This window comes from Talpa europaea, assembly GCF_964194135.1.
Source record: "Talpa europaea genome assembly, chromosome: 9".
In the NCBI taxonomy this organism is placed as follows: domain Eukaryota; kingdom Metazoa; phylum Chordata; class Mammalia; order Eulipotyphla; family Talpidae; genus Talpa; species Talpa europaea.
This window is the reverse complement of record NC_140076.1, coordinates 35,956,413-35,976,487: the sequence shown is the minus strand read 5'-3', so window position 1 is coordinate 35,976,487 and position 20,075 is coordinate 35,956,413. Positions and strand designations below refer to the sequence as shown.

At 43.5% G+C, this 20,075-nt stretch overlaps 1 protein-coding gene across 5 annotated transcripts in view; it reads left to right on the top strand.

Moving 5' to 3' along the window:
- KCNIP1 (potassium voltage-gated channel interacting protein 1) overlaps positions 1–17,925 on the top strand; it is a gene marked incomplete at both ends in the record, with an annotated part of 340,104 nt that extends 322,179 nt beyond the window's left edge. For 3 of the 5 annotated variants that reach the window (XM_084241587.1, XM_084241588.1, XM_084241585.1), the window contains 7 exons: positions 9,413–9,537; positions 10,355–10,424; positions 11,796–11,866; positions 12,620–12,727; positions 14,887–14,991; positions 15,892–15,954; positions 17,878–17,925. In XM_084241587.1, the coding sequence (XP_084097713.1) occupies positions 9,413–9,537; positions 10,355–10,424; positions 11,796–11,866; positions 12,620–12,727; positions 14,887–14,991; positions 15,892–15,954; positions 17,878–17,925 (590 nt within the window). Of the gene's footprint in view, positions 1–4,868; positions 4,902–9,412; positions 9,538–10,354; positions 10,425–11,795; positions 11,867–12,619; positions 12,728–14,886; positions 14,992–15,891; positions 15,955–17,877 lie in introns of all 5 variants that reach the window. The other 2 variants (XM_084241584.1, XM_084241586.1) reach the window with 1 other exon arrangement.
- Between the last annotated feature and the right edge of the window lie 2,150 nt (positions 17,926–20,075).

Genomic DNA, 20,075 nt, shown 5'->3' with positions numbered 1-20,075 from the left:
AAGGGACAGGAAATTTTCTCAGTGACCGTCAATTATTATGTCTATTTACTTATGCCCCAGGCCCTGTATTCCTGGTGCCCACCAACCACAGATCCTTGCTCCTGTTCCATGACCCTCTGCAGATGGAGGTGCTCAATGACCCTTCACCCAGAGCCTTGTGCTTGCTTATGTCCATTGCAGTTAATACAGACATAATATTCACTCTTCTCTAGTTCATGTCCAACCTGAACTGACAATTGGGTGCAACTCAGACAGATTCAATCACAGAACAGGAACATCTTCTAGTATTGAAAAGAATCACACTTACTTAACTAGATCCATCAGGAAAAGCACCATTATGACCTAGAAAGTGTCTGACACACATGATTGTTGGATTCTGCTCTTGAAAATGACCCTTAAAATCAGTCTTAATGCAGTATATTTTTTGAGCACCTACTATGAACATTCAATGCTCTACATACATTATTTAGATTCACAGCTACAAGATGGGTTTGATAACAGCTCAAGTCAGTCACCTCCTAAAGGGGGTGAAATGATTAGATCAGTTCTAAGATTGCTACCATGTTCTGTGGGCTCACCAGGACCGGCGTTTAGTATAAGGATACAGTAACACTGAATTCCAGCAAAAGCTCTTTGGGTCAGTCTCTATTAATTCCTTGTTTGCAATTATTTTTTTTATAATGTGCAGCTTATTTGGTTGAATTGCAGGGGCTAGACCTGCTCTACCGAATTGGTTTTGGGGCCTTCAGTGCACAAATTTGCCATCGTTGACCACAATCCAGTTATTCTCAAACAGCACTAGTAACGTGAGGAGCTGGGTCGTGCTGGTGGATTGTGTGCTGTGCTTCCCAAGTACATGTTCAGTGGCGATACACTAATAGTCTGAACTAGACCTTAGTGGGGATATTTGCACCAAGGTGATTGGAAAATGGTATCAATCATGCTTCGCCTTCTTTCCATGAGCCAGTTGTAACACATTTGCCAGCCCGCCAAGGCAAGCCCTCTGCTGAGAAGTCATCTGAAGATCCATGAGCTCCTCTATAAAAAGTAGGCTGAAAGACAGACTTTCCATCTGACCTTGAGTCAGTGAGTTTCCATCAATGAGAAAACTCAGTGCCAACCTGAGATAAATCCTATTCACATGGCAATTTTACCTTTCCTTTGAACGATTCCTTCAAGCTCTTTGGCACTTTCATTTTTCTATCTTAAAATTAAAGGTGTTCTTTCTCCCTGGAAACTCCTTTTCCCTCCTCTTCATTCCCAATGAGTTGTCATTTTAGCTTCTCAGTCAAGAGCAGTAACAAAACCCCACCCATTTGATGCTCTCACTTCCGTGGAAATAGCTGGACCCACTTACCCTGGGCAGCAGCCCTCTGCCACCAACACAGGGCAGCCACCATTCATTAACTGGCTATCGCCATGTGTTGGGACTTCAGGGCCGTGTCCAGCTGAGACCAAAGAAGACACAGTGGGAGATTTCCCACTGCCTCCTGAATGCTAGCTGGTGGCAGGATTTGGGCCTCATTTGACTAATTGCCCCCTAGAGCTGCAGGAACTGCTGGAGGTACCTAAGCAAATCATCAAAAGTTTCATCCTGGGGCCCTTTTCCAGACAAAGAGGTCCACTTAAAACATCATCTGGAGATTTCTAGCTGAGCCTGAGATTCTCCAGAAGCGGATACTTCTACTTTGCAATCTGGCCGGGTGGTTTAGCTGGCCTGAAATGTTGCTATGGAGGTGAGGGGACACAAGAGTCCCTAATATATGTGGCCTTGCTCCTTGTCCTGAAATATCATTTCAGACTCCTTATTTCTCCCCCTCTGGGAGCTAAATGACTCATTTCTTTCCCAGAAGTTTATTTTTCAATATGATGAATATGGTCAATAAACAGATTTGGGACTTATGGCAAAATCTGAGTAGTGACTTTGTGGACTTTTAATATTTGCATTAACATACCTGACAATTAATTTCTACCAACACCACCACCCCAAGAAATTACAAATTACATCCACATTCCCTTCCCCGCCTTACTCACTACACCAACTGGAAGCCACATTTACCAACATCCAAGGAGAACCAAAATAGACTGACTGTGGAAGAATTTTCAAGGCATTTGCTGAAAAAGATCTCCCATCTAATGGAAGTAGCAATACTCCAAGACTTTTTTTTTATTTTATTTTTTTTATAGAAGTCTGTTTCTTCAGAACATTTTCAGGACTGAGGTGTAAATGAATGAGAAATGTATAAATTCAATTTTGCTTAAAAGGGGCAGGAGGGTTTCAAGATTAAGAGAACAAACCCTTGGAGCAAAACATGATTTGAGTTTTATTGAACCAAGAAGACTGAAAAAAATGTCTGGAGCGCTCAGAAAATCTTTATCAAGTCTCCGCTCAGTACTCCTGGGACTCATCATGAAGTTTATAAAATTCAGAGCTGATGAGGTGTGTGCTGTGTGTCTGAGTGAGTTTATGACTCACCTCCCACCTCGGCTGTAGGAATCTGAGCCTCCAGGGTTATGCTTAAGGAACAAATGGAACTTGTTTACCCCTCTGCTCCCCCCACACCTCCACACAGGCACCAACAAGGATCTTCATCCCTGATTATAGGGGGATATGTTGTCAATCAGAAGGATGGTGCTAACTCATCCAGAATAAACCAAGCAACCATATTTAAGGGGAGGGAAGAGATGACATCCTTTATGGTACAATTGATCCCTTTTACCCATTTCATCCACCATCTGTCCCTTCTTCCCTTCTGGTCAGATGTGATTTTTTTTTCTAGTTCTCAGTGAGAAGTCAGCTCTGCTACCCAGGCCTTTTGGCATCTGTGTCTTTGCAAATGTTGTTCCCTCACCCTTCTTCCTTCAAGACTCATAAATTATCACCTCCCACTAATGCCTCCCCTGCTGCCCCATCCAGTCCCCTGCACCCAGGCAGCAGTAGTTAAAGGCTTTCTCCTCTTGGCCCCCAGCATCTTTGCCATATCCATGCTGCTGGGAATGATTTGCCAAAGATTTCTGGACAGCAATCCCTAGCATCTTACAAATACGAATATTATATGTATTTGGCCCATGCTGTATGTTTTAAATGTTAAATTTGTTGATAATAGCAAAGAATCAGGGCACAAACAATCTTTTAATTGCAGCATCTCCTGAAAAATCCAAAGATTTAACCTCATTGGGCCAAAATTCAACATGATAATAACTAGTTGTAACAGCTATTTCCCTTTCACAGAGCTATTGATGTCTAGCCCCAGTCTCCACCACTCCCTATGGTTGTGCCATGTCTAAACTCATCTAAATTATCTACCAACTACTACTGTGTTTGGGTTTGCAATCCTTGATCTGTCTACCAGTTCAAGCACTCCATTTGAACAGATAGGTCCTTTCATCTGTCTCCCAACAAGTACTATCACATGCCTGACATGGTAGAGAAGGTCAATCATATTTGTAGACATCACTCTGAAAATAGTGCCTGAGCATTCTTAGGGCAGCAACACTATCCTGGAAGACACTGTGATAGTGGGCATATAAACACTTGTCAAAAACCATAGAAAATACAACACTGAGAGTGAACTCTAAACTATGGACCTTAGTTAAAATAATATATCAATTTGCGTTTGTCCGCAATAACAAATATACCAAAGCAAGATGTTAATAACAGGGGAAACTGTGAGGATATGGGATATGGGGACACTGTGTATTTTCTGTGCAATACTACTGTAAACCTAAAATTGCCCTCAAAATAGTCTATTAGAAAAAATAAATAAATACAAATGCTATCAAATCAGAGTGATAACAAGAGCAACTCTGTATCTGGCAAAATTGGTTTCTGCCATGAGATTCAGTTCAGAAGACAGAAGCAGAACACCACTGGGCACCCAAATATGCCCACCTATACCACCACTTTGAGGAACAACCTGAGCATAAGCCTGTCTGGGGTGTGGGTGGGGCGTGACTATGACACATGTGAAGGGATGACTGGGCTGCCTTACACACACTTGGCTGGGGTACTGCAAGGACAGAAGCAAGTTCAAGTAACAGCCTACAGGGGAAGACCAGGCTGACCACCAAACACACTTCAAAAGACCAGCAAACAATCAGCAAATAGCACCGCTACTCTTTGGGACCTGGAGTCCCCCAACACCACCATGCCAAAGAGGATTTTCCATATCTGAGATGTTGTCTTATGTTTTCTGTTCGGCATAACAGGGGACTTCACCTGCATTCCCTCAACCCACATATCTTAACGTGTTAATTGTTTTTTTCAACAGCCCTATGTCTTTTCTGCCTTTGTGTTTCTTATCAGACTTGAGAAGGGAAGAAAGAAACAAAGCCTTGTAGGTTGTGAGCTCCGAGAGAACAGGAACAGTTGTTTCATTTACTGACATATGATAGTGGATGCTTCCTTGATAGTAGCTGAGTGAGGGAAGGGTGAATCCTACAGGATAGGCAGCTTCAAATCACAACGTAGCAGAGAGCAGCAGTAGGGCCTACGTTGTGGAGGGTGTCTTATTAATCACTTTTCACTCCAACGTGCGGGTATTTCCAAGGACCCATCCACATCTGTGCATCCTCTGCCCCATGCCATCCCATCTCTCTCAGCTGCATGGCTGCATGGCTGCGGGCATGCTCAGTGAGCCCCCTGCTGGGAGCTATGGGCACTGCAAGGTGACCCATTACTCTTGCCTGTGGACCTTGGGAAAAGGTCAGGGCGGTGGTCCCTCCCAGCTCTAACAAAAGACTTTGTTGCCTACGTGGAGCTGGATGGTAACCCTGGCACCCTGAGAGCAGAACCATGGCTCTCACACAAGTGTGTTTTGTTTGTTTGATGAATGGATTTGGTAAAATGTTTTCTTACTTTTTCCTAGACATCGCCTGGTGGTATTACCAGTATCAGCGAGGTAAAAAAGCTTACACTAACTCGGCTATTTTGGTCACATAACTTTGCAAGGAAGAGCTGTTTAATTAAGTATATATTTCATAATTCGTCTTCTCACTGACCAACTTCTGTACTCCTTGTTAGCAAACCCCACCAATTAGGAATAATTTCTACTGGAAACAGTTGGAAGTGTGCTTTCAGCAATAAATTACAGGAAAAGCTTTATTCCCCCTAAGAAACCGTAAGTTGTCTTCTCATGGGCGACAAAGATATATGGAAAAGCTTGGAGCCAGTTCGTGGTTCAAGTGTAGTAAATGCTTAGAACAAATAACCTGAATTTCTATATTTTCTTTTTCCATGTGCTCTGGAACTCCTAATCTAATAAACAGTTTCTGAGGCAGTTTCTTATTATTTATCTTTTTATATTATTATATTATTTTATATAATAAGCTTCGAGTGCTTTATAGACAAAGTGGAATGTGTTTAAACAAACAAATGAGGGAGCAGAAGGTGGAAGACTCGATGGAGTGAGGTAGAACAAAGGGAGGGAGAAGTGGGTAAGCAGGCAGAGATCAGGAACCAAAAACTCAAATGCCTATGAGGCCAGGCAGGTAGCATGAATGCAGACGTGAGCCAGAGGTGAACCAGAGCCAGCACCAGAGGCTTTGGCTGCCCAGGGAATAGAGCCACTGCTCAACTCTAATAGACTATTGCCCAGTGAGATTTTGAGACCAAGAGAAATCAGGAATCCTGATTTTTCATATGAACATCTCACTTTTAAATATTGCCAATTAATCTACCCCACTCCAAAAAACAAAACATATTTAACTTCCAAATAAGAGCTACTTTTGGGCTGTGGTCATCCCATGGCTGCCATTTTGTAATCTCAGAACTAGATAAAGTCCATCCCAGAGACTCCATGATGGAGAAATTATTTTCTAATCCAGGAGGAAGGACATCACCATGGCCATGGTCGTTGGACTTGGCCATGAACCTAAGAGAGAAGACACCTCACTAGTGAGACCAAAAGCTTCTATCTTCCCACTCTTCATAGTTCAAGGATCTACTTGATACAAGTAGACGCTAGCTATGAACCTATTTGCAGTTTGTCGAGGGAATCAGAAGCCATTGCAGGACACTTGGAAACCAGATCTATAAAAAAGGCCTTGGACCAGCTGGATTCTAGGCTCAGCTCTCTGTCATAAACTGGCTATGTGACCTAGGACTCAGACTAAGACATCTAGTGACAGCATTTGGAAGAAATCTCCAATGCTAGAGCCCTTAACACAGGTTCTTTGTGTATAAAAGATACAGCAGCTCACTGGACGTGTACAGGCAAATGTCCTGATTCAATACATTTTTTTTCCTGAAGCTCTAAAGTTCTCATCCCACACTCAGAAGAGTCTATGACTCCAAAACATTAAAGACTATTTCATCTGAATCACTTCCCCAGACTCACCTGCAGTCTGGGAATCCTCTAGGGCAATTCCTCTAAACTTGGTTATTCTATCTCATTTTAACTATCCCCACTAACAGTTCATCATTCTTCAAGGTACTGTACCATAGAAAACTCTCTTTAGAACACTCCTCTTCCTTATATTCAGAAGGAGAGGAAAATAAGTCCCCTACACTCCTACCACATACAAGGTTGTTGTAAGACAGGGGGCATGAAAACATCTTACAAATTAAAAGTCTTTATAATTTATTCTTATTATGTTGTTATCACCATAATATTCAATCTCCCAGTTAATTTGATCTCTATCACAGAAACCCAATCTGACTTAGTAACTGGCTCGTTTAGCTAACAACAAAAAACAATAACAACAACAAATATTTGGCCTCATACATTCTTCACAAACCTCAAAAGAAACTGTCCAGGAGGCTCCCCAGCTGCTAATTCTATAATATTTCTTCTTCCTGCCGGCGACGTGGGCCGCTCTTTCTTTACCGGGAACCTTTCTTGCAGTACCGAGAGATTCCCCCAGGGGGCAGCATCAGGGATCCAGAAACTCCCGCAGCCTCTTCCAAAGATTGGGGATGTATTTACAGTGGCCAGATGCACCAGACACAGAGAAAGGGATGCCTTGATGACGGCATCCGAAAAGGTTGCCACAAGCATAGGCAACACCTGAGTGTTATAATCAGCACATTTTTTAAAGGAATAGATTAAAAATGAGAACCGAGTACACCTCCCATTAGGGAAGGAAAGTACTATTTCATAAAAGTTTTGCTTCAAAATATTTCACAAAAATTTTGCTTCTGTCATGGGTACCCTGGATTATGATGGATGTTGTTCTTACCATGAAACACAGTAAAAAACAAACCAAAACAAAATTCAAGAAACAGTAGTTAAAAAAAAAAAAAAGACCCACCCTAATGTCACCTACAGGCAACTTCCCAGCATCTTACGCCTTAAAGATGAATTTCCTTTAGTAGCTTATGTTACCACAGATGGACAATTGGAGGGTGAATGAAAAAAGCAAAACAAAACAAAAGCTTAACCATATATATTCACATTTTGCAGAGCCTGTTTGATGTGATCGTTGCCTAGATGGCCAATAGATAATGTTTTATAAAGTTCAGTTCTAGCTTAATGAAAGGGGCTTACTATTTGATATTACTATATTGAATAATGCACTTGTTTCATAAAAGAGATAGTAAACAAGTACAGTTTCTATGTCAGAGAGATTCTCTCCAACTTCTGTAAAGAGATGACCCTGATCTTATAAGGAATTTAGTGACAGGAAGAGGAATAGCAGTAAGATAATATTACAAAAAAAAAAAAACAAAAAAACGTGTAAGATCAACTTATGTGTATGAGATGCCTTTAATAGTATATCATTGTTCCAAAAATATGTTTCTATCTTCCTTGTTTACATGTTAATATGACTTTTACCTCTTTTCACCCTGTTAAATATCTGCATTTTAAAATTACTATTAAATCTAGGCGATTTTAAACTGACAATTTTATTTCCATTTTAAAATGAGTTAAAAATATGTGTGCGTATTCTGAAGTAGACTTATGGGGGGGTGTTGTTTCCTTGAGAATCCACCCTTTGATTTACAGAGAAACACTGCAGTGTTTAGGTAATTGCTACTTAACTTGTTAGCTAAAACCATAACAATAATTAAAGGCTCTGCAAGAATTATAAGGAAATTGGCCACTTGCAGCTATGTTGTATAAACACAGCATCTTATTTATATTGAATAATCTGCCTTTCTCCAGCAGGATAAAAAACGTGTTGCCAGTGCATGGGAAAGATGACAACTGAGAATTGCTACCAATTTCTCCTGCCTCTCCTTAGAACCTTCCCCAAATGAACATTACCTTAGGGAAGTTATACAAGATACAAACTCACCTTGATAAATTATTTTTGTATTGAAATCAAAGTGTTAAAAGGAAAAGCAACCATTGCAAAGAGAATCTGGTACAAAGAGAACAGAGACACAATTTCATTCTCCCTGTCCTCCCAGCCAGAAACAGCCTGTCCTGACACTCCATCATCACAGAGTGTGACGTGATATCTGTGCGTGCTCACAGCAGCCTGCCCATCTCATCAACATTCTTGCCAGCCCTGATTTACAGTTCAATATATGGATTTGGTAATGTCTACATGACAACAATGGGCAGAGAAGATTAGATGGCAATTGATCGTTGATTGGGGTAAATTTATAGAAAGCATTCTGGCAGGGCCCAGAGGAAAGCACTCACTTACCCTTCTACGATGATAAGACAATGAAAGTTCCACTGATTTGGAGCTAGTGATCCTTTGACAGGAGATGGGAAGATTTCTCACTTTAATTGACTGACGCTTCCTCAATAACTACTGCAAAATTATATTACATATTGCAGGAATAGTTACCCTACTACTCCAGATGGCTGTGTCTAAAGCCCTTGAAATGCTTCAGAGGCTTTCATTTAAATCAAGTAATGCCCACTGAAGTCATTTTCTTATTACTTACGGCTATCTAGTAGATATCATAAAACAATACACTGTAAAATATATTCATATTTTTAAATTAACATTGAGCATGCTATAATTTGAACTTTGTGCTAAGTCATTCTAGCCTTCCTCCAGTTGTCTCAAATGATGAGAGCTTATTCCATTTTTTTAATAGATTTTTTTAAAAAATCAGATGTTTTCCTTTGCTGTTTGGAGGATGGCAATCATTCCACTTACTTCACTGTGTCTCCAGAATTTCAGAGGGTTCAGTGGCCAGCAAATTGCATATGCAAAGAAGTTATATTGAAAGAAAAGGAAATGTTTTCATATGGACTTATTTTTAGTGCTATGATCTCATCTCCACTAGGCTGAAGCCCCCTCCCTGGGTGGAATCTGACACCCGGAGGGGAATGGCTAGATCATACATGAGACAGAAAGGACTGGGCAGGGAGCTGGCTCAAAGCAGGAAGGTCATCTATAGTGTCACTCCAAACCACTGGGTCCTGACCCCACTCTGAACTGCCCAGACTGTGGTCTCACAAGGGGCTCTTGAGCTCAGTGATTCCAATGTCATCTCCTCTGGTTCCAGATAAGATTGAAGATGAGTTGGAGATGACCATGGTCTGCCACCGGCCAGAGGGACTGGAGCAGCTTGAGGCTCAGACCAACTTCACCAAGAGGGAGCTGCAAGTCCTGTACCGAGGCTTCAAAAATGTAAGACACCCCCACCACAGCCTCTGAAGTCCAGGGAAGAATTTCCCATATGGGGCAAGCTAAGCATCTACAGATACCAAGGGTGCCCATAAGGGAACATTCCCTTCTCAGTAGTTGTACAAAGAAGTTTGACTTTCTAAAGCAGGCAAGAGAACAAAGCCACCTGGCTAGAAAGAAGATACCAGGCAAGGATGAGACCATCTCAGTAGGTGGAAAACTGGTCGACAGCCCAGAATCTTCACAGGATGGCAGAATCTTAGAGAATTCACCCTGGCCCAGGTTCTTGCTTAACACAACCCATTCATACTCTCAATCTCACCAGTGTCTCTGTGATGATGGGACCAAAGTATGCTGCTAACGCAGCTCACAGACACCAATGAGTAAGCCTGAATGCAATGCATTACTAGACACCACAGTCACATATATTTAACCTCATGGCAGCCTAATTGGGAAGGTGCTGTTTGCCCCATTTTATAGGCTCGGTCATTGAGGATCAGAGACTGACTGTCTCTAAGTTTCAAAGCTTAGTAGGGGCTGCACGGAGATCCAGACCCAGGTCTTTCTAATCCCATAGCCCAAAACTCCTTGCTCCTCACAGAGCTCACTCTCTGGTGGCATCACAGCATTTCGGAAAGCAGCTTTAATCCTAAGGTAGGGCTACCTACCTCCAGGCCACTCAACTTTGGAGACACAAAACACACAGGTGGTTTCTTAGTCCCTGCCTATCAGCGATAGATGGAAGAGGGGCTGTGGAGGGCCTGAGAGTCCAAGACTGGGCCCTCAGACACCTCTCCCTATCTCTCTCCTCTTCATGCAGGAGTGCCCCAGCGGTGTGGTCAATGAAGAAACATTCAAGCAGATCTATGCTCAGTTCTTTCCCCATGGAGGTAAGTCCAAACCTTGAAAAATATCCTGCCCAGCAACCTGTCTGATGAGCAACCTCTTTCTTCCAAGTTCATGCAACTTTACTATCTGCCTCTTCCTCAAGGTTGGGAGAAATCAGAGCAGTTTTCCTCCCTATGGGATTTGCTAAAACTTACTCAGAAAAGAGCTCTGAAAATGGACCCTTGACCAGGAGAGTAGGAGAGGTTGATTATGCACTATAAGGTCTCATAACAGCTTTAGAAAGCAGGCGTGGTCTCATACGGGGCAACTGAGTTTCAGAGAGGTTAAGCAGTTCACTCAAAATATACAACCAGTGAGTGGCTGACCAGGATTAGACCCTGTTAGGTGTCTGATGTAAAGTTTTGCCATGTTAGGAACACCACGATGCCACACACACACTCCATTCTTTTCCTTACGACACACAAGGCAAGCTCGATTTTGGGAAAAGTTCTTTAGCAAACTAATAAAAAAAGATGCAAGGAGCACCACGTTGTGGTGATAAATCCAGGTCAGTGTTGTTCCAGAAACACGGTTGTTCTGTTGCCCTACCTGACTCCTGAGAAAAGTCAGCTCTGGCTCATTGGACCCAGGATATCCTTTACCCTTCCTGTGGGGTGCATGTGTCACTTGCCACCTTGTTTCATATCCCCAGGGGTTACCTCCAACAGGACCCCTTCCCTGGATCCTGGTGAAATGTACATCTAAGCATGCCAAACACCTTTCTCCCTCTTCAGCAGCACACAGAACCTTCCTAGGTACAGGGCCCCTTTCCAAGTTGGGGGGCAGCTTCACCCCATGCAAGTCCCGGGGCCATCATTTGTTGAAATCTTTTGAGCCACACTTTATTGAGTTTTGACTATGTGGAAGGTTTGATGATGGTTTTAATGATGTGACTATGTGAAAAGTTTCACATACTATTTCAAAAATTTTCAAGAGATACGTCTGGCTGCCTCCCATTGTACAGAGTCAGGAAAATGAAGCTCAGAGAGGCTGTGTTAAATACCTGAGGTCACACAGCTGTGTAGTGGCAGAACTGTTCTCCAAGGGCCGTGTGCTAAGGGGTGCTCAGCCCATGACATTTGTGCTGCTCCTCAGATGATCGTCTGTTCCACATGGTCACGGTGTCTTTCATCCACCAAAAATCAGAGAGACAGGCGGGAGGGTCTTCTCTGGGGACAGCTAGATGGAGAGACAAGGCCTCTGCACCTTAGCCAGAGACAAATGGGACCTGGGTGGCCACCAGCAGGTTTTCTCTCCCCTTAATGTTCTTTCTACTAGTGCATCCCCCTCTTCTTTCTTGTTGTCTTAAACAATCACGCACCCCCTGTGGAGTCCTGGCTCCCACCACCTGCCTTTCCCTCTCTGCCTTGCAGATGCCAGCACATACGCCCATTACCTCTTCCACGCCTTCGACACCACCCAGACAGGCTCCGTGAAGTTTGAGGTATGCTTGTCTTATGAGTCCCTGGGTCTTCATCCTCTCTCCTACCAAGCTGTGGAGGTTTTGGGGGAGGATTGGGTCATCAAATGCTTCAGTCAAGACCGAACTCTGTCCTATTCCTGGGTGCTCAAGAGAAGATAAAGTAGATTATCCACTCAAGAAGTATTTCCTTAAGAGCTAGAAGAAGCAACTGCCCCCAACCTCTAGGTCCCTTCCAGGGCCTCCACAACTTAAGTCAGCAGATTAATAGCTCACATGAGCACCAGGTTGACCATATGGAAGGCTCTCTATGCACCAACCAGTTTAATCCCCACAATAACCCTACAACATTGACTTGTATTATTTATTAGAAGTTTGTGGAAGAAGAAAGTAAGGCAAAGAGTTGCTTTCCCAAAGTCCGGCAGCAAGTAAGTGGAAAAGGCAGGATTTGAACTCAGGCAGTATGTTTGTCTTAGTCACTAGACTATAGTGTCACTCATGATAATTGCAGACATGGGCTAAGGCACTACCCAAGGAGGTTGTGTTTCCCTGTGTCTGCAGGTGTCAGCACACACAGAACTCCACTCCTCCTTCCCCAGATGGAGCAGGGCAGGAGATGGAAGGGCTACTGTTCACTGAGATTGGCTATATCCTTCAGGGACAGAGGACATGAATGAAACCACTGTGTAAAAGCAGTCCCCAAATTTGATCATCACAGCTTTCCCCCCAATCGATGGCTTGGTGGTCAATGTCACTCATGTCTCTTCCATTTTTCAGGACTTTGTAACTGCTCTGTCGATTTTACTGAGAGGAACCGTCCATGAGAAACTAAGGTGGACATTTAATTTATATGACATCAATAAAGATGGTTACATAAACAAAGAGGTAAGCTGAGGCCAGGGGCATGAGGGAGCTATGAGGCTGACACCTAATGAAATAGAAGACAATCCCAGTTGTGAAATTGTCTGAATAAGGAGGGAGCTGCTTTGGGATTCTCAGAGTTGTTTCCTGCAAAAAATGCAGGTCACCTTTGACTTCCTCCATTCCATACTCTGTCCTGTTCCCGGGCGCTCACAAGAAGATGAAGTAGATTCATTCTCACTGGGTCACATATATTCAGTGCACATTATTTCAAGGGGGTCTTAAATGATTTATTTTAGTGTAGAGTTATTCTTCCCAGGGGAACTTATATTTTAATAGATTAACCGTTAAAAGTTGAAGCTAAAAGTTAGAATGGCAACAACCTATTTTAGTTGCTATACAGAAGGGGAGACTGGGGGTTTAGCCATCGCCAAAGAAATCATCACATTTTTTAAATTTTCACTGCCCATTTTAGAGCCTCTGAGTACATGCAGTGTTTACCAGTGAAATACTCAAATCTCACTTTGATATCCTGGAATCTCTCTGCATGTATGAAGGTGTGATGTTCTTATCACTCTCCAAATTGCAGTTGTACAAATGACAAATCAATAAAATAGTCTTATAAAAATTAAAAAATAAAATAAAATAAGCACATGAAATGAGGAGTAGATGGCCAGGAACGCGGGATAGAGGCTATCCTTGGGGTCTCTGCAGACACCACACCAAGCATGGTGGAAAGTAGGCTGAACCCCCAGGTGGAATATAGGGGCGCTGAGGGGGAACAGCAGGAGGGCAGCACTGCACCAGGGGCAGAGACCTTAGCAAGGCAGAACCTGGCACTCTTATCACAGAGCTCACAGTCTTGGGAGACAGATCGATGATCTAATAATAAAAACAATTTAGTTGTTTTAATAACTATTTACTGGTCACTTACCTATATCAGAAAGTATTAAAAAATTGGAAAGAAACTCTGACAAGATTTGTAACATCTATCAACCTCCATCAACCAAGAATGGTAATTCATTTTATATAGACAGGGATAGTTTAGTTACAAAAACTAGAAAAATCATCGACAGAAACTTTCTTATGTGAAGAGAAATTTCTTATAATGATATAGGGAGTCTGATGGAGTACATTTATTCTCCTTGAAATTAGAAAGTTGTTTCTAATTTCTTCTCTCTCTCTCTGTCTCCCTGTCACTATCTCTCATCTCTTCTTTCTTCTTTTTTCCCTTCTCCTTCTGAAATCTCAATGGCCATATTTTCTTCTGCGAGAACTGATATCCTCAGACATTGACAGAAACATAGGGCCAGGGAAGACCCAAGGGAAGATTCTAATTTGTTGGGTGACCATTCTCAGACACTGCCTCTCCATGGCTTCACTTGGTCTCTGTTACTGTCTCTGTCTTCTTCAGTTGCTTTTGAGAGAGAGAGAGAGAATTTGTTCATGTAAACATTTCTATTTCTCCCTTGTCCCAGCCCCCCCACCTCTCTTCTCCCTCCAATCCCCTTTCTCCTCTTCTTTTGATCCTTTTCTCAAATCATTTCTCTCATCTCCTCTACTTATGGTACCTATGCTCCATTCTACTCTTCCGCAGAAGGCTGTATTTCAGCTCTCCCTCATCCTCAGCTAAAACTTGGAAATGGCTTGTCCATGGCCCCAACTCCCCTTGACTTTAGAGCTCCAGGGTCTTACCACTTCAGACTAGTTTCTGTGCCTCTGCATTCAAATTCCTCAAGGAAGAAAAACTGAGTAGCTCAGCTTTAGTCAGATGTCCACCTTCGTGCCAATCAGCTGTGGCCACAGGGACAGGTCACCTGGTACAAACTCAGCCACCCATAGAAAGAACATGGAGAGGAGAGAGGGTCTTCCACAACTGGAGTATGGACTGATCAGAACCCCGACACATCCACCCCCATCTTACATATAACTCCTTGCTAAAGATAATACCCTGAAGAAGTAACCTACCCAAAAGCTTCTGCAGAGAAATTTTCACTGCCCTCTCTATAAAAGGGGTTTCCCAAAAATAACACCTCCCACTTGCTAATGAAACTCCCTTTCTTCAGCAGAAGTTTCTTCTAATTGTTCTCATTGGCAAAGGGGATAAAGCACCCCAATTTCTTCACCTAGGAAGAGCTTGACCTCCTGGTTCCCATTCTAAGGCTTTCATTCCCCCTTTCCAGGAGATGATGGACATAGTCAAAGCTATCTATGACATGATGGGGAAATACACGTATCCTGTGCTCAAAGAGGATACCCCCCGGCAGCATGTGGATGTCTTCTTCCAGGTAAGTGCACACACCCGTGTGGGAGCTTTGAGCCCAGCTTAGATCCGTGAACCCCTCTGTGCATTTGAGCAAGTGGTTTGTGTCCAACCATGCTGAGCATCATAGGAAACTTAATTACAAGATGTACTGTCCTCCAGGAATCTATAGCCTTGTTAAGCAAGGAAGTGCCCCCTACGGGAGGAAACAGAGAAGTATAATATCAAGTGTAAGTGGTATAGTATGGCTTCTGTGCTCCATAAAAATTCTTGGGGCATCAAAGTAAACAGAGAAGATGCTGTTAAGGACATTTGTGTAGGTGTTAAACATTTGTGGCTGGAGAGTAAAGAGAAATGAGGTTGGAAACTAGGGTAAACTGGACTATGAGGTCTTGAAATAGAAGAGTTTAGCCTTGCTCTGGTAGAGGGGGGCTGGCTACTGCCAATTTGTGGGTTCAAGAGCAACATGATCATAGCAGTGCTTTAGTACAATATTAACCTCCCAGTAGTGTAGCAAAGAAATGTCAGGCCCATCCCAGTGCTATCACCACATTTTGCAGATGAGAAAAGCAGAAGCTCAGAGAGACTTCAGGACTCACTCCAGATCACACAGTAAATGAAAGACAGAACTAAGACTGCTATTACCCCATGTTCTTTATGCCCGGCAGACAGACTAGGGGAGAGTGTGGGAAGATGTGTTAGGGAGTCAGCAGAATGATCCTGTGAGGAGGCGATGAGTCTGGAGCAACTCTTTGCATTTTAAGGTGGTTTGTGGGGGTCCAAGTGGCATAACCAGGATCTAGACGGAGCTGTCTGCCCATTGAAAGACCACCCTAATACTCAAAAGCAAACTTGGTTAGCAAAAGGCAAATTTTGAAATATAGACTACCCGGTTTTTCAAAGTAATTCCCATTTTATTTTACAGAAAATGGACAAAAATAAAGATGGCATTGTGACTTTAGATGAATTTCTTGAATCCTGTCAGGAGGTAAGGAGAAATCTCAAGGCAATATACCTCTAAATCTGGGTCTGGAGGAAGGAAGAAAATGAAAAATGTGCGACCTCTCTCGGGTCAGAGTGCGTCCCCCACCACCACACCAATGACTGAAACCCAACACTCTCCTCTCCCCAGACTGCCCCAGGCATAGTCCTAGATAAGCACAGGGCTGAGCAGGCCAGCCTGAAAAGTGATGGGGTGGGGGTGGGTAGAAAAGCTCACACCAGGTCTTTGTGAAATGACTTCCCAAGGGGTGAACACCGTCATTCTCACCTACCTCTGGCTTGATGACCAATAGTAGCTGGAAAAAAATCTAAGGCTGGGACTCTCAAACTACAGTGTGTGTAAGAAATGCCTGGGAGGACTCTGAAAATAGACTTGAGATCTGGGGCAGGGATCTAGAAATCCTCATGTTAATACAAATATCCTGGACCAAGGCTTCTAAAACTTAATTTCGTAGGCCTACCTCCTGGAAGATCTCATTACAATTCAGATTCTGATTCAACAGGTCAGGGGTGAGGCTTGGTTGATACATTTTTACCACTTTCCCAGGTGATGTTAATACTGCTGGTCCCCCCAGAGTGTTTGCTAGAGACTGAACTAGAAATAGTTGTTCCATCTACATTAGGAAAATGCACTTCATACCCACACCTTATTTCAGAAAGGTACACAGTTGCTCTGAACTCCTCCCAAGAAGAACTGCAAATACAAGAAAGCAGAGAGAAGTTATCCATACAACTGAGCTCCTGGCAAGTTTCAGATCCAATGACTAATTCTTACAACAGCCCTGAGAGGCAGATGCATTATTTCCAGGGGGGGATTTTCAAAGTATTTGATAACTAGAATGAACTGAGATTTGACCACTTATAACTGGCCTTGATGATTGTCCTGGGTCAGTGCCCTAGAAGGCTTCTTCTAAACTGGCTTTACCCTGTTAGTTTAGTAGATATTTGAGTGGTCAAAGGGTGCTGGGCCAAGTACGAGGTAGCCAGAGAAGAAGATGCTGGAGAGGAAGCCCAGGTCAGCAGCTATTTACCAACAAGGCTAGAAGTATAGTAACACTTTAGGGCCTCCCCGGTGGCTCAGTGGGTTGAGCACCATGCTGTGAAGCTGTCTGCAGCCTCTGCAATGCTGGTTCCATCCCAGCCGGCCAGCAAGAATCCCACATGGTGCAGCAGACCTCTCCTGCGCGCCCTGTGCTCCCCTCAGCCGTGTATATCTGTCATCTGCCTGTTCTGCCCTCTGCTCTGTCTCTGGTGAATCCTCTCACTCTCCCGTGCCTCTGGCCTGTACCCCAGCTCTTGTATAAAAATAAATAAATCTTTAAAGAAAAAAAAGAAGTCTATTAACACTTTAATCATTGAGAACAGAGTGGACACCAATACAGGTCACACCCATCTTAAAGGAGAGAAGATAAAGGCATTGCAAGGTTAAGAGATGGGACTAAGGCACCATAAGTGACAGAAATGGAACCTGAACTCCAAAGTTCTAATTTTAAATATCATGCCCTACTGGAGTGTACTTTTTTGTCTTTCTTAACAATTTTTTAACGTGTGAAGTTTCTCACATTAGTAGAGTCTAGAGTAACTCATTACTATTTCTTTTTCACAACTCAACTTCTAGACAGATATCATGGTCGGTGCCATTTTACATGTGAGGAAGCGGAGATAAAATAACTTGTCAAAATTATTTATTTATTTCTCTTACTCAGCTAGTAAGGGAAAGAGCCAGGATTTGAATTTCATTCACTTGACTGCAGAACCCACTAAGCAATAATATCTCTCTAGTCTAGCAACTTTAAAAATATTTCAAATAACCAGCATCATTTGTTCTCTCGGCAAGGAAGCCCATGCTGGAGATTTGCTCAGAGAGCAGCCTCCGGGAGTTCTAATCCTCTTTTCCCCTCCTTCTCAGGATGACAACATCATGAGGTCCCTCCAGCTGTTCCAAAATGTCATGTAACTGTGGAGACAGCTCTCAGAGACGTTGTACTAAACCACCACCTTAACACCTTGATCTGCCCTTGTTCTGATTTTACACACCGAGTCTTGGGACAGACACACCTTTTACACTTTGGAAGAATTCTCTGCTGAGGACTTTCTATGGGACCCAGCATCACGCAGCTCAGTCTCTGAGCGCCAACTCTTCCACCTCCCTCTTCATGAGAGAGACAAGATGAAATTGGGTTTGTTCCGGAAGCATGCTCATTTCTTCACACTGCTGCCCTGTGGAAGGTCCCGCTGCTTGAGCTTCATCAGTAGTGCACTTTTCTGCTTGCGTGCCCCGCCTACTGCTTCCACGTCCAGCAGACCTTGATGCATCTGGAAGCAAGATGACCTGAACCAAATGCACTCCATCCTCTGACGGCCTCCCAAGCCAGAGTGCCTGTTTCCCTTCCTAGGGGGGAAGAATGAGCATTATACAGAACAGATAAGATCTATCATAACTAGATGGGGAGAGCCAGCACCTAAGATAAGTACGCTCAGACTGAATTATTAAGCATGGCATTGATGACCCAGACTGCCCATGTCCTTTGTTTCTGGAGGCAGGACCAGTACTTCTCTCTCACACTAGCATCCGTGCTGGTAGTACAAGTCCCTTAACATGCCCAGGAAGGGGGCTAATGTCCATGGTCCCTGCCTCCACTCCATCTCCCACTAGAGCCCTGCACTGCATGTCCCTCCCAGAAAGCCCAGAATGTCTGCAAATTGCTGTAATTTTATACCATGTTCTAATCAATAAAACCAAACTATTTCTTACACTCTTTTCCTTTATTTATTCTATGACCCCATTGGGCAGGAGAGGTAAGTTGTGAAAAGGGAAGGCAAAGTCCATTCACTTGTTATTCACTTATCTGTACTTGCTTTTGCCAGGCAGTGCATAAATCCTCCCCTGGCCCCAGGCAAACATCCCATTCAAATGGAAATACCGTGACCTTGTAAAAGTACAACTTCAAGATGAGAAACTTCAAGGCACCTTTTTCTAGCAAGATTGCTGCTCCCAAAACCATCTGGTACATAAAATCTAGAGCCTCAAGTGGTGTGGTGGGGATATAGAGATAAAGAGATGGTCCTGACCTCCTGAGGAACAAGAAGTCAGGGCTGATCAAGTGGCTTTAACCCATGAGCAGCAAGTGATTATATGTGTTGAGCACTACGACTCTGGGTTTCCCTCACTGGACATCACATTAAAACTGTTGAACCAACAGTGGCATTCTTGGAAGAAAAGAAATTTACTGAGCTCCTGTTATGCACCAGGAACTGCATGAGGGGTTTTATATACATTATCTTGTTTCCTGGTGTAGTAGAGCATTCTGGAAGATAGAAGTTTTCCTGGTGAGGAGTGTGAAACTCAGAGTGGTAAGGAGACTTGCTTCAGGTAGTACAGCTCAGTAGAGAGATCAAATACTTCCTTACTAGGAGATTCTGCCTTTGCCCTAAGGAACTGAGGGCACCTGGCACAGAGCTCACTCATCTGTAGCAGTCATTTCAGGGAGCCATGGCTACTCTTTGAACCCAAATAGCACGTGAGGAAACAGACACAGAGAAGGGGAAAGCCTCAGGTACCCACAGATCACTAGCAAGAGCAGCCACTGCATGTCAGATGTGCCTGAAAATCCCTCTCTAATTGCCATGGGCTGTTTCCTTTCATGGCTGATAATTGTAGGGGTCACAGCTCTGTTCCTGTATTCGGGCTTCCTACATGTAACCACGTGGTCACCTGTGGCTGCTGGACATACAGCTGGCCCTGGCAAGGCTTATACTCAGGCCCAAGCAGAGCATCCTGTAACTGTGGCTCTTTCCATGTGGGGTCTGAACCTGCACCATGAGACTGTACAATGTTTAGGACAGGCTCCTCCACCCGGGCTGCAAATCACAATCACCTGGGGGACTTAGAACAATGCCAGTACCTGGGCCCCACCCCATGCCATCGAAGCAGAATCATCAAGGGCGGCGCATGTGCAAGAGAACTCTGCAGAGGCTGCCCAGGTGATTGTAATGTACATACAGAACTGGGGGGCTGAAGGTGGTGATGCAATGCTAAGAATGGAGCCAAAGATCTGAGTCATGCCCCTGGCAGCAATGGCTGTTTAGGGGTAGGCTTGATATCTA